Consider the following 17,424-nt stretch of genomic DNA (forward strand, 5'->3'; position numbering starts at 1 on the left):
AGCTATTTGAAGTTCCCTCTTTAATGTTGACCTGCTCTTGTTATTGCAATCTACATAATTTTAGTAGCTTGGGTTCAACAAACTGCAATGATGCCTTATTCACTATGCAATACCTTTTTAATCCCTACAACTAATAATTAATTATCTAATTGCAAAGACAAGTGCATGTAAACGTTGAAGACGCTGCAGCGCTTTACATCTGCCGCTGCCCCTTCAGACACCTGATCAGCAGGGGTTCATTATTTTGACAGGCTGGATAACCCTTTTGAACTTAGTCTCTTCTGCACCGAAATGAGTCGAATTAAACAATTTATGTATAACACAGATTTGGTTGGAGTAGAAGAAGATTCGCGTTCAGCCGGGGTAGCATCATTCGTGCTACAGGAGGAGTTTGATCGCTACACTGGATACTGGTGGTGTCCCCGCAATGAGACAAGTAAGCACCCTGTCTCTGAATGATAGTATGTCTCTAGAGCAGTGTTTCCCAACCAGGGTGCCTCCAGATGTTGCAAAACTGCTACTCCCAGCATGCCCGGACAGCCTTTGGCTGTCCGGGCATGCTGGGAGTTGTAGTTTTGCAACATCTGGAGGCACCCTAGTTGGGTAACCCTGCTCTAGTGAATGTGCTGATATTTTAGTTGCTTTGTACAGAGTTGTCAGCCTTGTGGCATAATGTAACATATAGCTGATCTTTATGACATAGCTCCATCAGGTGGTCAGATCCTGCGCATCCTCTATGAAGAGAATGATGAATCTGAAGTTGAGATAATCCATGTGACATCGCCAATGCTTGAGACTCGAAGGACTGATTCTTTTAGGTACCCAAAAGCTGGTAAGTATCTTTCTCCTATTTTTTATTTTTTTTTCTCCCTGAATCTCAATAGTTGAACCTATATATTCAGAATATCTTGATGCATAATTAATACTTACACTTGTTTATTTTCTTTCCTTAAAGGGGTTATCCAGGGAAAAACAGTTTTTTATATATCCACTGGCTCCAGAAAGTTAAATAGATTTGTAAATTACTTCTATTAAAAAATCTTATTCCTTTCAGTCCTTATGAGCTTCTGAAGTTAAGGTTGTTCTTTTGTGTCTAAATCCTCTCTGATGACACCTGTCTCGGGAAACGCCCAGTTTAGAAGCAAATCCCCATAGCAAACCTCTTCTAAACTGGGCGTTTCCCGAGACAGGTGTCATCAGAGAGGATTTAGACAGAAAAGAACAACCTTAACTTCAGAAGCTCATGAGTACTGAAAGGATTAAGATTATTTAATAGAAGTAACTTACAAATCTGTGTAACTTTCTGGAGCCAGTTGATATATATAAAAAAGTTTTTTCCTGGAATACCCCTTTAATAACTTTTAGCAGCACTAGCGCTTTAAGATGCGACCTGTCTGCAGGATTGCATTGCTATTGTACTACAGTAATGTGTTCAGCAAAATTAAAATTTTAAGATGAAATGTATTCTAATAATTTGCTACAATTGTGATTCTTTTTCTAGGGACTGCAAACCCCAAAGTGACATTTAAGCTGTCAGAAATAACAGTGGACGCAGAGGGCAGGGTACGTGTTTTTGTATAGACTAGAAATTCTTGAATATTTTTAAATTCTGCCATATTATCATGATACATGTCTTGCAGTTTTAACATTTAGTGGCTTACTGACATAAGATGTTAAACAGCAAGCTTTCAAGACATCTTAAATCTCTTTATCAGATCTGGTATAACAAAGTATCCAATTAAACACGTGTGTGTATAAGGGTGCATCAGTCTTTTTCTGCACAATGGCTTTCTGGCTGCCTGGCAAGTCCAACTTTTTCGTCTGTTCAGCAGATGGTTGGGTCCCCTCTGTGCAGAGAGAGACTGCAAGGAGGCCATGGTTGTCGCCCTTTTGTTCTTATGGTTATGGTTAGAGATGAGCGAACTTACAGTAAATTTGATTCGTCACAAACTTCTCGGCTCGGCAGTTGATGACTTATCCTGCATAAATTAGTTCAGCTTTCCGGTGCTCCGGTGGGCTGGAAAAGGTGGATACAGTCGTAGGAAAGAGTCTCTTAGGACTGTATCCACCTTTTCCAGCCCATGGGAGCACCTGAAAGCTGAACTAATTTATGCAGGATAAGTCATCAACTGCCGAGCCGAGAAGTTCGTGACGAATCGAATTTACTGTAACTTCGCTCATCTCTAGTTATGGGATGATCCTAGTGATGGCATAATCTGGCAGTAAGCCATCGATTCCATCAATTTATGGAAAAAAAAATAAAGTTTAGAGGAAAGTTTGCTTTTTGTTCGGAGACCTGATTCCCCTCCTAATATCTCAGGGGCAGATTTCTTGAGGGGAATAGACATACTGTAATCCTTGTGACAGGTTTAGTTCTGTGCTCGACTTTTCTGTACTTTTAATTTAATTTTTTTTTTTTTTTTTTTTTTATATCTAGCTTTTGGACGTTGTTGACAAAGAGCTGCGGCAGCCATTCGAGGTGCTCTTTGCTGGGTGTGAATACATTGCTAGAGCTGGCTGGACTCCAGATGGAAAGTAGTGAGTTTCCCAATGATAATACCATTTATGTTTAAATTCCCGTTGGAAAGCTAATGTTTTAATAGTTGCTCATTCAAGCCAATAAGGATTGGGCCATCATCAATGTGTGATCAGTGGATTCCCTGGAACACAAAGTTAGTTATTATCCACACATCAGATCATCTATTCGTGTGGCTGTGCCTCATATCACAGCTTAGCCCTGTTAAAGTAAATGAGTCAAGCAGCAGCACCAGGCACAACTGTAGTTATTAATGACCCTTTATAAACAATGTGCAGATGGTGTGATGCTCCAAAGACCCCAACTGGCATCAGATGGATAGTCCATTCTAAGTAAATGAGTATTCCTATTTTTCCACTTGAAACATTTCTTGCATATCTGCATGCACTGCTTGCTTGACATTGTTTTGGAAGTCCCTCTTTATTGACTTTTATGGGATTGTTCTGCTGATAGGTCAGGGTCTAAGTGATAAGTCCCTCATTTATGACATCCTGTGAATGTGCTAATTATTTAAGAATGTTATGCTCTTTTAACCTGTTATTTATTTTAATGTGGACCGTTAGCAGGTTTTTGATGTATAAACTTAGGCCATAGTTTTATCTTTATATACATTTGTTTTGACTGACCCTCCCATCACTGATTGTTTATGCTTTAAATGAATATGCAGTTTAGTCTTAAAATCCCAGGGCAGATACAGTGCTTGTGTATCTCCGGCTCTCCCAAAGAGATGAATGGAGGGGGCCTGTTGGCCAGCGCTTTATGCATTGGTCAACGCGGCTCCATGAATGGAGCCGTACATAGGGAGAACCAGGGCACCAGGCAGGAGATCATGGGGGTTCCAATGGTCGGGGAGCCCCCCCCCCCCCCCTCAATCAGACACTTATCCCCTATACTCTGCTTAGGGGATAAGTTAAAGGAGTACTCTGGTGCAGAGTATTCCTGTTCCGTCCTGCCCGGGCTGTAAAAAAAAAAAAAAAAAAAATAAATAAAACACTCACCTTCCTGGGTTCCCGCAGAGCTCCACTACAGCTGATCGGTCCTCCGGTCCATCTTCATACTTCCGGGTGTAACGAAGCGTCACATGGCGCTCAGCCTCTCGCCGGCCGCCGATAGGCTGAGTGCCATGTGACGCTTCGTTACACCCGGAAGTATGAAGATGGACCGGAGGACCGATCATTCTGGACTTCGGTATTTTTTACGGCTACGCTATTGTCCTTGCAGTTTAACTGACGTTATATTTTTATAGTTCGGACATTATACCACATGTTTGTTTGTTTTAGATAACACTTTTTTTTAACCCCTTAAGCACCACAGATTTTCATTTTTTCCTCTGCACCTTCTAAAAATCTAAACGCTTTCAATTTTCCACTTACAGATCCATATGAGGGCTTGTTTTTTGCATCAATAATCTTACTTTTTAATCACAAAATCTATGGCGAAACCAGAAAAAAAATTATTTGCGGGGCTAAATTGAAAAAAACTGCATTTTGTTACTTGTGGGGGCTTCCGTTTCTACGCAGCGCACTGTTTTTTTACGTATACGCCATTGCCAGTGCGGTTTAATTAGTTATATTTTTATAGTTCGAAGATCCACCCCACCGGACCACCTTTAGACGCCTTTGACCGTGGCGATCTAAAGGGTTAATAGCCTGCTGCATGTTGGCTATTAACGCCGGTCCTCAGCTACAAGAATCAGCTGAGAGCCGGCCAGTATGGCGCGGGCTCGAGTCGGGAGCCTGCGCCATACCCTGTTAACGGCACAATGATGTGTATACATGTCCTTGGTCGTTAAATGGGAAAAGGGGGTGATTCAAACTTTTATTAGGGAAGGGGTTAAATCACCCCTTTTTTTTTTACACACTATTTTTTAGTCTCCATTGGGGAATATTACATGCAATCATTAGATTGTATACACTGAACAATGCTATCAGTGCTCCATTGCTGGAGTCTTGGTGAACCAATTGGACGGCGAAGAGGCAGGTAAGGGCCCTCTTGCTGTCCTCTGAGCTGCCGTAAGTGTTTTTAAATTTTAGATACCGCAATCAACTTTGATCGCGGCGTCTAAAGGGTTACTGCTAGGCATCACAGTGATCAGTTATGTCCGACATTAGACATGGATCCTGGTGGCTGATACATAGTGGTTAATGTGGGAAAATGTGAGAGGCTTTTGGATTTCCTGTGTCTTCTCTTTAAGAAGCATATATCCATATCCTGCAGGATGTCCATCAGCTTTAACCATCTTTGCTGAAGACCAAATTTTAAATGGAGCTTGTCATCTCTTTCATGCTGCCTGAAGCACAAGTTATTAATGAAGTCCCCGGTGTGTTCTGAACCCCCCCCCCCCGATTGATCTCTTCCTATAGCTAAACAGGGCGATATCTGTAAATTAAGGCTGGTAGTGTGGGGCGAAGCTGCTGGGGAACTCTCTGACTCATAGTTTGGGCAGCATGAACGTAATAAAAGGTTCCCTTAAGATCACGCTACATCTTGTTATATGTATTCAACAGAATAAAGACTTTCTTATCTTAAGAAACAAAAACAGCTGTGAAATGTTCCAATATAAACCACACCTAACTGGATAATACATATCTTAGCACTCATCTGCTAAGAAAAAGCACAGGGGAAACAATGCTAACAATAGCTTTCCCACATTTCATTACATAATAAGGTAATGAGATAAAAGGTCTAGGTCTGAAAGTGGTCAATATTCAGAAGTTTTTTGTGATCTTGAGTTTATTTGTATAAATATGTATCTTTTTATACAGTGCCTGGGCTATTCTTCTCGATCGTCCACAGACACGTTTGCAGATCGTTCTTATTCCACCCGCTCTATTTGTGGCTCCCTACAAAGAACTTTCAGAGCACCAGTGGTTGTCGGATTCTGTATCTGAAGGTGTAACACCTCTTGTGATCTATGAGGAGACAACGGATATTTGGATAAATGTATGTTGGTAACACGATTCTCAAGCCAATGTTTAGGAATAAATTTACTTTACGTTGTTACATAGTGAAATGTATGCAGTGTTTTACATGACCTACTGTATACTTCTAGTTTAAGATGTGTATTGCAAAAGGGATACTGCAGGGAACTACACTTCTCCCCTCATCCCCCTATCCTGGGGGCAGACTGCTATGATTTTTGAAACAGCACGGCTACTCACCTGTCCACCTTACAGTGGGCCCCTCTAAGCCGTTGATTGGTTTAACAGGCCCCAAGACTGGGTGAGTAGCTGGACCTCCTTCAAGTGGTCCAACCCCCATGATCAGACACTTATAACCAATCCTGTGGATAAGTGTAGTTCCCCGGATTACCCATTTAGGTTAGGGTCACACGTAATGGATCCGCAGCGTAATTTACGCAGCAGATCTGCCAGTAACCCGACCCATACTGTGCCTCCAGCTGTTGCCGCCTCCTGGCCTTCTCACAGTGGCAATCCGCCACACAGGGGCCTGTGAGTCACCGCACGCATGCACAGTGTACTCAAACATCGCGGATTGCCACTGTGAGAAGGCCAGGGGGTGGTGCGGTAGCAACAGCTGGAGGCACACACTATGGGTCGGGGCACCAGCGGATCTGCAGCGTAAATTACGCTGCGGATCTATTACGTGTGACCCTACCCTTAAAGTGTACAAGTAGGCAAACCTCACACCATAAAATCTACTGTATATATTTTACTCTTTTACGCTGTCCCAGCTGTCACCTCAATACATGCATATTCTGCAAGCTCTTTTGACATATGGTAATCTATTTGAATTATTGGAATCACTAGGTTCAGGAAAAGGGACATATGAGATTGGGAATCCAGGAAATTTAGAAGTCTTAAAGGCATCTTTGTGAAAGTGTACACTCTGCACCAGTGAGAACAATTAGGACACTGAATAATAAATACTTGTCCCCACAGTACACAGTTATATTATCTTAGCTGTCAAAAACAATCCACCTTCTATTGGGATGGATCAGCTGTCAGTTAGGATTCCCATTAATTTCGGTTATAAGTAGTTGACTCTCATTTGTGGGCTAAACTGACTTGGAGGGGGTCGAGTTGCCAAATATGACTTTTGTTTATGGCATATCTGATTTAAAGGAGTACTCCAGGATAAGAAAACTTATCCCCTATCCTAAGGATCCGACCGCTGGAGCCCCCCGTGATCTCCTGTACGGTGCTCTCGGCTCTTTGCCGAAATAGTTCATTTCGACCACCGCATGATGCGGCGTCCGACACGCCCCCTCAATACATTTCTATGGCGGAGGCTGCTGATTGCAGCGCTCTGGCTCTCCCATACAGATGTATTGAGGGGGCGTGTCGGCTGCCGCGTCATGCAGTGGTTGGACACAGCCCCAGGCCGCCGACTGTCGGGGCACCATACGGGAGATCGCGGGGGGCCCCAGCGGTCGGACCCCCTGCGGTCTGAAGTGTATCCCCTATCCTTAGGATAGGGAATACGTTTTCTTATCCCGGAGTACTCCTTTAATGTATCAAAAGTCTATTTTGGAACAACTCCTTTCATCATCTTATCTTCTCTTCCGTTCATTTTTGAGAATACATTCTTAGACACAGAAAATAAATTACTTAAGACCTGTTTACATGGGACGATTATTGGACAAATGAGCATTCCTAGAAATATTTGTTCCTGAAAATCGGTCTATGTTAAAGGACAATTCCAATCCGCGCCCAATTGGTCCATCTAAAAGAGCCTTTAGTGGTTTTCTCACCAAACTTGTCTTTTTATAAGCTCTATTGGTGAGCATCAGAGTCTTTGCCTAGATTGTGATCCTACATATGTTAGGCCTCAAGGCTCTTAGCTAGGCCTGATACCTGTAAATGGTTGCCTAGAATATTTAGGTATTTGTGTTATGTGACTTTCTTGGTCACTCTTACATTGGGGGACACAGATACAGTTGGGTATATGCTCCTGACAACAGGGGGAAAAAAAAGTCTGCTCCTCCCTGGCAGGATATACCCACCTACTGGAAGTGAGGTAATCCGTTTTAGCTAGTGTCAGTAGAAGGCAAGATTCAGGTCTGGTGCTCTCCAGACCTGGTTTTCTTTTTCTTTTTTTCTAGTTACCTAGAGTTTCGAATTTCTCTCCTATTTGTTTATTTTCTGTAGGTCGGGGGCGACAGAAGCATGGCGCTGCCTGATCCCCCCCCCCCCCCCCCCCCACTTGCGATGAAGGGGCACGGGACATAGAGTATGGACCGTTAACCCCTTCTCACCAACAGCCAGTGCCAGGGTAGTACCTCGGCTCAGAGTCCCCTTTTTCTCCTGCTCTCCCTGCTATGGCAGCCTGGCATGATGAAATATGGCATTAAGCTGACTGAAGACTCCACTGAGTATGAGGGGACATCTTTCCGGTAGGTGAGTATTCTTTTCCTCATCTCTCTCCCCCTTCCTCCCTTCCCAACTGTGCATAAATCGACTAGGGGGAGGGGAGTCCTTCAGCAGTGGGCTTGCCCGCAAGCCTTCCGCAGTGGGGGTTGCAGCAATTAACCCTGCGCATCCCTCCGCCGCCCGGCACTTACATTTTGCTAGCGGCCATGATGGTTGGGCAGGAAAACGGAGCAAGGGTCAGCCCCCAGTGCAGGAACTAATGCTGTGTATTTTCTTTTCCTCTTCTCCCCACCGCCTACAAGGTAAACCGAACTCTGAGCGGTGGGAGTCGGGGCTTGGCTCCACCCTTTAGCGACTGGGGACATTACTTTTTATTTCCCCGCTGTTCTCGATGCCGCAGCTTACACTATTAGCTGGTGGCCGCTGTTATGAGCTGGGGAAGTCGTGGCTTCGCTCCGCCCTCCTCCCCCTCATCGGCAGCCAGGGACATTCTATCCTTTTTCCCTGCTGCACTTGCCGCCGCCGGCCATTATCTCTTAGCTGGGGAAGTCGGGTCTTAGCTCCGCCCCTCCCCACCCCAGCTTTTTCCACCGGGGACATTCCTTCCTTCCTCCCCGCTATCCCTGCCGCCGCAGCTTACACTGTAAGCTGGCAGCCGTTGTCTCTGTAAGCCAGCAAATGTTTTTGCTGCGGGAAGTCGGCGCTTAACTCCGCCCTCCTTCCGCACGGCAACTGTGCCGCACTGTCGTGCCCTGAAAGAGTCATTACACCCTGCGCACTCTTGCAAGTCCTGTCTGGAAGCCTGCAAACTTATGCATGGATCCTCTAGCTTTCTTCTGGGCTGCTTTGCACCCATAAGTTTTACCAAAAAAAAAAATAATTCTCCCTACCTCTGAAACTTAGCTAAGGCTTAGCGCCCCCTTTCCTGTGGACCAGACATTATTTTTGGCTCCTTGTTTTTGGCATACCAGTGAGCTCCATCTAGTCGCAACCAAAGGGGTTGGGGGGGGGGGGGGGTCCATTTGATGTTGCCTTCCGTCACCCTGCAGGGTGACCAATTTTGATTACATCAGGAGCCATCTCACTGCTTATCGGCGTTTGGGCTTAATCAGGGCTCGGACATCCCACATGGGGTCCTGGGGATACGTTCTGTGACAATACCTCCCCCCAGCGGCAAGCCGCCGAGGAGTGCCCTAGCTGATGCATATGTACTTTAGTGACGGCTGAGGGACCCCCACCTGCCATGCCAGTGCCTTATGGTCAGTCACTTGCTGAAGTCCGCCATGCGGCCTTTCATTCTTTGAGGGTATAAGAAAACCTTGGTTTCCTCTTACACCGGTCACCCATCCATATAGCTTCATCTGTGGCTAGTTCCCTGGTGCGAGATTCCGGAGGTGTGTTCCGACTGTTGCTACGGCCCCTATACACCACCAGGTCGTGAGAGGTGTCTGCAACCAATGTGCCAGGCTGTCGTCCGGCTTACCACTGATATATGTCTACCGTGTCCGCGACTGGGGTTCCGGTACCCCACTATTCGCGCAAGGTGATTGACTGTGTTTATTCAATGAACCCTATACCAGTGAGTCAGTCTGCATGATTCCTCCGCCACCAGTCTCATCACGTGGCTGGTGCATCTGCGGCTAGAGTTCCAGTGCCCCACTACTAGGGGCACGATGATTACCTATATGTGCTGTTGTCCTCTTATTGCCATCGGCCACCGCCTAGAGTGTACCCTGTTGATTAGCCAGGCTTTCCGCACGGTTTCCGCTACCATCGGTCTCCCGTCACAGGGCTGCCGCGTGCATGGCTGGGGTTTCCCGTACCCCTCTGCCAGTGTGCAGCATCGGGAAGAGCCTCCCCGCAAGTACGAGGGACTGTATGCCAGTCAGCCATACTGTGGTCTGCATCGTCTCCTACACAACCAGGTCGCCCTTCAGGTCGTCTGCACTCCTGTATCCCACCTTCTGGGGGAGGATTCGAGGGACTGACCCCGTGCGTTCAAGGATCCCGTACTTGTCAGCTAGTACTAGTACCAGTTCCTTGTGAGTGGCTCCAGGTTTTCAGTGGGCCATATACATAGCGCCACATGGTGGTTAGCAGGGTCCCCTACTCTACCAGGTGCCTCATTGCATGCCAACTGCTCTCACGGCTGAAGGCTGGTCACCCACTTTGTGTGTGTCTGAATGCAGTGACCCGGTGTGTCCCATGGTCCCTATGCCATTTCGCCAGACACTGTCTGCGTGGTTTTCTGATCTTCCAGGTCACCTTCCGCTCCCGTGGCTGAAGTCGTGTCCCACTTTTAATGTGAGGTCCCGCAAAAGTGACTCTCTGATTCGTTGGACCTCATACCAGTAGGTGTGTGTGTGCGTGTGTGCTCATCCTTCCATTGACAATGTTCGTTGCGCTACACTAACGCAACACTCTTCTGGGTCACATCCATGGGCCCAGAACTTGAGAGTCCCAGTTTGGTTCCCATTGTCTCCCTCTCTGTTCCCATCCTTTATGGGTGTGGCTTGAGTACTCTGGTCCTTTCAGTCTGCTGGGGTCCAAGGCTGGTTTTTCCTTGTCATTCCGGGATGCTCCTTTTCAGGGCGTTCTGCTCCTTGTTTGGCCGTTTTTACTTTCCTTCTCCTTCAGGGTCCATGTACACCTGGGACGGAGGGCGTTCCGGTCAGCCGGATTTTGCCGGTCGGGCCTATTACAGCTTGTGTGTGTGGTCGTGGTTTCCCCGTCACATTCTTTATGGCTGCTCGGGCTCTATGTCATTCTCTGAGTCTGCTCTTCCTCCCGGGTGCTCGCTACGTGCCCCTGGGACAGTGGTTTGGAGCCTGTCATTTTTTGGTTCAGGTCATCGGTCGTATGCCCCATGCCTCTCTAGGAGACAGTACCAGTCTCTCTTCTGGTTTCCATCTTGACTGTGCTCGCCCTCTGTTCAGGCGTTCCTGGTGTTTTCTCACCATGTTTCTCTTGCTTCAGTTGGTTTTCTGGATGGGGTTCTCTTGTCGTTCCCTATTCCTTTGTTTGCCGTCTGGGCTAGCCCTTTGTTTTTTGGCTTGATTTCCTGTCTCCTTCCAGGATGTTTACGGGCTATTGGGCCTCTGAGGCGACCTTTCTGGTCTCTCTCTGTTGCCTTTTGGTTCAGAGTCTCTACAAAGGATGGTCCCTTCCTTTGGCATCTTCGTCCGTCTCCGCAGGTTCAGTCTCTGCACTGACTCCCTTCCTCTAGTGGTTGTTCTTTCCCATGCCAGGGACTGCTTTTGTACATCCCAACTGACACAGCACTCACCCATTTCTTCATGTCTTATCCGGATACTCTTTTCCGGTTATTGTGTTTTTTTATTTTCTTTTTTCCCCAGGGTTCCTTTCTAGGGTCCTTCGGGCATAGTCATGGCCGTAAATGTTGGCACCCCTGAAATTTTTCTAGAAAATGAAGTATTTCTCACAGAAAAGGATTGCAGTAATACATGTTTTGCTATACACATGTTTATTCCCTTTGTGTGTATAGGAACTAAACAAAAAAAAGGGAGGAAAAAAGAAAATTGGACATAATGGAACATCAAACTGCAAAAATGGGCTGGACAAAATTATTTGCACCCTTTCAAAATGTAGGAAAAAGATTGTTTCAAGCATGTGATGCTCCTTTAAACTCACCTGGGGCAAGTAACAGGTGTGGGCAATATAAAAATCACACCTGAAAGCAGATAAAAAGGAGAGAAGTTCACTTAGTCTTTGCATTGTGTGTCTGTGTGTGCCACACTAAGCATGGACAACAGAAAGAGAAAAAAACTGTCTGAGGACTTGAGAACCAAAATTGTGGAAAAATATCAACAATCTCAAGGTTACAAGTCCATCTCCAGAGATCTAGATTTGCCTTTGTCCACCGTGCGCAACATTATCAAGAAGTTTGCAACCCATGGCACTGTAGCTAATCTCCCTGGGAGTGGACAGAAGAGAAACATTGATGAAAGGTGTCAACACAGGATAGTCCGGATGGTGGATAAGCAGCCCCAAACAAGTTCCAAAGATATTCAAGCTGTCCTGCAGGCTCAGGGAGCATCAGTGTCAATGCAAACTGTCGACATTTAAATGAAATGAAACGCTATGGTAAGAGACCCAGGAAGACCCCACTGCTGACACAGAGACATAAAAAAGGCAAGACTACATTTTGCCAAAATGAAATTTGAGTAAGCCAAAATCCCTCTGGGAAAACGTCTTGTGGACAGATGAGACCAAGATAGAGCTTTTTGGTAAAGCACAGCATTCTACTGTTTACCGAAAACGGAATGAGGACTACAAAGAAAAGAACACAGTACCTACAGTGAAATGTGGTGGAGGTTCAATTATGTTTTGGGGCTGTTTTGCTGCCTCTGGCACTGGGTGCCTTGAAATGTGTGCAAGGCATCATGAAATCTAAGGATTACCAACTGATTTTGAGTCTCACTGTACAGCCCAGTTTCAGAAAGCTGAGTTTGCGTCCAAGATCTTGGGTCTTCCAGCAGGACAATGACCTCAAACATACGTCAAAAAGCACCCAGAAATGGTTGTCAACAGAGCGCTGGAGAGTTCTGAAGTGGCCAGCAATGAGTCCAGATCTAAATCCCATTGAACACCTGTGGAGAGATCTTAAAATTGCTGTTGGGAAAAGGCGCCCTTCCAATAAGAGAGACCTGGAGCAGCTTGCAAAGGAAGAGTGGTCCAACATTCCGGCTGGGTGGTGTAAGAAGCTTATTGATGGTTATAGGAAGCCACTGATTTCAGTAATTTTTTCCAAAGGGTGTGCAACCAAATAAGGTGCCAATAATTTTGTCCAGCCCACTTTTGGAGTTTGGTGTAACATTATGTCCAATCCTTTTTTGGTTTAGTTCCAATACACACCAAGGAAATAAACATGTCTATAGCAAAACGTGTAACTGCAATGCTTTTCTGTGAGAAATACTTAATTTTTTGGAAAAATTTTGGGGGTGGGGGGATGCCAACATTTACGGCCATGACTGTATCTCCTTGTTGGCTTCTCCTACTGCTTTGTGACAAAACTGATTACCTCACTTCCAGTGAGCGGGTATATCCTGCCAGGGAGGAGCTGAATTTTTTTTCCTAGTGTCAGCTCCTCCTTGTGGCAAGAGCAATATACCCAACTGTATCTGTGTCCCTCAATGAAGGCTACGAGGAAAGATTTTACGGTGAGTACAAAAAAAATCTCCTTTTTTTTTTCCTTACTGTAACTATATTTCCTCTCTCAATAGATTCATGACATCCTGTACTTTTTCCCCCAAACCCGAGATGATGAAATCCAGTTCCTCTTTGCCTCTGAGTGTAAGACAGGATTTCGGCACCTTTACCGGATCACCAGCATTCTAAGAGCAGCCAGTTCTGGTAGAGCAGGAGCTGATCTCCTTGGGCTCAGTAAGTTGCTCTTTACTTTTCTTGTGAAAGATCTAGTCACACATACAGTATCCTGCGCGTATTTGATGCACAGGATTTTATGCTGCAGATTTCAATGTAAACTAAATGACTGGCACAGCTTCAAATCCTGCACATCAAATGCTGCGCAGGATGCTGTACGTGTGAATACACCCTAAAGGGATGTTCTCCTGACCTGTTACTCACAGGTTCCCCTTGAAATCCATTAGTTAACCATTATACCCATTGGTCGGATCCACACCAATCCACTAGTTATCTCCTATCCTTAGAGTTGAGGATAGCGCTTAATCATGAGATGACGTCTTTATTGGCAGACAGTTTTAGCTCTGATCTGGTAATGATTTTTATTATCTAGTGAACGTTAACTATATGCATAAGAATGCAGTAACATACAGATCTTTGTTGCCATGTATACAGGTTTCCTAGAAACAAGTAATATATTCATACTGCCTTCATACGCAGAACAGAGAAAAATAATCTTGTCTATGATAATCCTCTGATTTCTTTGGAAGATTGAATACAAGTCTTCATTCTATTGTAGGTTGTATAAAAGACGAAAAAAAGTATGTAGGTTTTCACAATGTTTGCCATACATACCAGGAATAACATATATACATATGTAAAAAAAAAAGGCTCAAGTTTTTTTTTTATGCTTTTTTTTTTTGTAATATGGTTGACTAAGCTATACAAATTCTCTCTCGCTCTGTGTGTGTGTGTGTGTATGTATGTGTATATATGTGTATATATATAATATATATAATATATTGTGTGTGTGTGTGTGCAGGGTTGTATGCCTTGTTTTCCTTATTTATTTTTTTTTTTTACTATTTATACTTGGAATTCTTCTTGAATTAAAGTATGAGAGCTCTTGTACTTGTAGGTGATTTCAGATGCCCCATAAAGGAAGAGGTGGCTGTGACCAGTGGAGAGTGGGAGGTTCTTGGCAGACACGGATCCACAGTAAGTTTTCAGGTTTGCCTCTGTGATGGTTAGCCAACCTTTTTTCTTTCAACACCTGGTTTTCTGAAAGCCATTACATGCCAATTGATCGTTTTATTTTTTTAATTTTTAATAAAGTTTTAGGAAGTTTTCTGAATTATCATTGTTTGTAAAATAGTTTTGAAAGTGAGACTGTTTAGAATTGTTACAGCCCTGTCTGTTCAACCTATTTTTGACCCAAAACATATGGGAAAGTTCTATTTATAATATTTGAAAGTTAGGATGAGTAAGTTAAGTTTTCATTGAATGCTCTATGATAAATAATTCTCTTAATTCCTCAGATTCGGGTGGATGAATCCAATAAACTGGTCTATTTTGAAGCTACAAAGGACACTCCTCTGGAACATCATCTGTATGTTGCAAACTATGAGACTCCGGGAGAGGTGAAGAGACTTACAGACCTTGGCTTTTCCCATTCCTGTTGTGTTAGCAAGGTAAGAGTATTTTCCATTAGCTTTTGATGTCAAGTCATAGAATACATTTTTCTTAGGCTATGTTCACATGGCTAATGTCTGCACGGACGTTGCCTCTGACAGCGAAGCACCAGCACAACATGCTCATAGACGGCAATGCATTCAGTGCGTTGTCTGTAAAAAAGAATAGACACGTCTATTTTTTCCGAGGACAACGGAATTTAAGTTTCCAGGCCAGATGTTAACAGTGCAGCAAAATCCCAATGCAATCAATGGGACTTTGCTGCCGCGGATTCTCCGTGCAGAATTCCACATGGAAATTCTGCCATGTGAACATAGCTTTACTGTTTCCTTCCATTTGCATGTACCCTAAGTGTGATTTCATTCACAGAATTTTTTGACAATGCAGTACTTGATGCAGACACAATTAAGTCCATCTGGAGGGAAACATAAGTTGCTGAAAAACAAAAATTTTCTGAAAAAGGCTCTGTGTAAAGCCCCTTATTATACATAGGGAAATGAAAATCCATTGACAGGAAATGCTGTATTAGGGTAGGGTCACACTGAGCGGATACGTATTTGACGCTGCAAGAAATCTGCCAAGCAGTAGAAAATACGCTGCGTATGCGCTAGGAGCAGACACACAGGGCTTTCCCTGCTACTGCCCTGTGTCTTCAGCCCTGACTGGTCTCCGAACCTTATTGGAGACACAGGGCTGTAGCGGGGAAGGCCCTGTTTGTCTGCACCTAGCGCATACGCAGCGTATTTCCCGCTACTATGCAGATTTCTCGCAGCGTCCTATCTGCTCAGTGTGACAATACCCTTAATATTGTTACTGCTATTATTAGTAATTATATATAAATGTTGTGTTTTCCTCTATCCAGCACTGCGATATGTTCATTAGCAGGTACAGTAGTCAGACCCTCCCACATTCAGTGCACCTTTTTAAAATAAAAGGCAACGGATCTGATCCAACACAAAAGGATAAAGAATTTTGGGCTACTCTTCTAGAGTCACCAGGTAAATTGACAAAATATTATTTGGCTTTGTTGTAAGACAGAGCATGGCAAAGATTGAACAAAAATAAAAAACTGCTTAATTGTTTTCAGTAGCTTTTCACATTCAGTAAATTTCACCATTGCTTTGTTTATCCTTCTGTTTTTTCACCTCCATAGGGACAGTTCCTGGATACATAGCCCCCGAGATTTTCTCTTTCCCCAGTAGGACAGGATTCACTCTTTATGGTATGATGTATCGTCCCCACCAAATGCAGCCTGGAAAGAAATACCCCACTGTACTCTTTATTTACGGAGGACCACAGGTAAGATTCCTTCCTTCAAACAAAGGGGAACAGCCTAAATAATACTATGAATCTAGAGAGGAAATATGAGTGTGACTAGCAGAGGCTGTTGGGTAAAGGAATGTTGATTCTGCTGATTTTTCCAGTTAAGCGCAATAGGGAAGTCTAAGTCTACATCAAATTTGCAGCATATAAACATACCCTAAATGCTTTTTCCCATAAAAAAAAAACAACAAATTTGATAAATAATACTACCGGTAATTATGGTCACACAAATGTGAGGACGTGTTACATAGCTGGTTGTAGGAGTTACTGGAGTGGTAGGACATGTTACATGAGGTGATAGGAGTTACTGGATACATAGATGAGTTCATTATGCTAATAACTTATAATGTTTATAATTCCATACACTAGATAGGTATAACTTGACCCTGTTATTTATACTGTGATTTTATCTATCAAGAGTTTACAGTCTGCCATCATACTTGATACTTATTGTAATGTTTTGGTGTGTGATATGGGTGTATGGTTTTCTGTACTAATAAAATCTACTTTGTTCTCTTCAGGTTCAGCTGGTTAACAATCGATTTAAGGGTGTTAAATATTTCCGATTAAATACTCTAGCATCATTGGGATATGTCGTTGTTGTCATTGACAATCGAGGCTCCTGTCACCGTGGGCTAAAGTTTGAAGGCGCATTCAAATACAAGATGGTGAGAGGGTCATAATGTAGAACTGATGACAATGCATCTTGTTTTTTTTTGTTATAATTAGTATAGACACACACATTTTATCTTGGTTCATGCATGTTACAAAGTTTGCTAAGTAAATCAGCACATAAAATCCACAACAATTTTGTCTTATGCAAATGAATCCTTACTTGACATAATGCTTTTGCCTTTCTCTGTAGGGCCAAGTGGAGATAGATGATCAGGTAGAAGGGTTGCAGTATCTGGCAGCAAAGCACAGCTTTATAGACCTTGACCGGGTTGGTATCCATGGCTGGTCATATGGCGGATACCTCTCACTAATGGCTTTGATCCAGAAACCTGATATATTTAAAGTAAGTTCCTGTTAAAAATGCATAGAGTTAAATGTTAAAACTTGGGCCGCTTGCAGCCCACCAGTAGGGGAAACTGGAGGTCAATATAGCGGATATTATGCTTGCTTTGTTTACATGTATTTTTCCTAAAATACATAGAAATAGTAACTCTTGTTTCTTTGTCCTAGGTGGCTATTGCTGGAGCTCCTGTAACACTTTGGATCTTCTATGATACAGGCTATACAGAGCGGTACATGGGTCATCCTGACCAAAATGAACATGGCTACTACTTGGGCTCTGTTGCAATGCAGGCAGAAAAATTTCCTTCTGAGTAAGTGTAATAAACCATATATATATTTAATATAGTTTCTATGTACTGA

At 43.8% G+C, this 17,424-nt stretch overlaps 1 protein-coding gene across 1 annotated transcript in view; it reads left to right on the forward strand.

Moving 5' to 3' along the window:
* The window catches only part of DPP8 (dipeptidyl peptidase 8), a 28,701-nt gene that overhangs the window by 7,305 nt on the left and 3,972 nt on the right, over positions 1-17,424 (forward strand). The window contains exons 6-18 of the mRNA XM_056571723.1: positions 326-436; positions 704-832; positions 1,502-1,563; positions 2,438-2,538; positions 5,302-5,479; positions 13,113-13,272; positions 14,171-14,250; positions 14,571-14,723; positions 15,587-15,722; positions 15,878-16,023; positions 16,569-16,715; positions 16,913-17,065; positions 17,233-17,375. Of these exons, the coding sequence (XP_056427698.1) occupies positions 326-436; positions 704-832; positions 1,502-1,563; positions 2,438-2,538; positions 5,302-5,479; positions 13,113-13,272; positions 14,171-14,250; positions 14,571-14,723; positions 15,587-15,722; positions 15,878-16,023; positions 16,569-16,715; positions 16,913-17,065; positions 17,233-17,375 (1,699 nt within the window). The remainder of the gene's footprint in view (positions 1-325; positions 437-703; positions 833-1,501; positions 1,564-2,437; positions 2,539-5,301; positions 5,480-13,112; positions 13,273-14,170; positions 14,251-14,570; positions 14,724-15,586; positions 15,723-15,877; positions 16,024-16,568; positions 16,716-16,912; positions 17,066-17,232; positions 17,376-17,424) is intronic.

Source organism: Hyla sarda, chromosome 4, assembly GCF_029499605.1.
Source record: "Hyla sarda isolate aHylSar1 chromosome 4, aHylSar1.hap1, whole genome shotgun sequence".
Lineage (NCBI taxonomy): Eukaryota > Metazoa > Chordata > Amphibia > Anura > Hylidae > Hyla > Hyla sarda.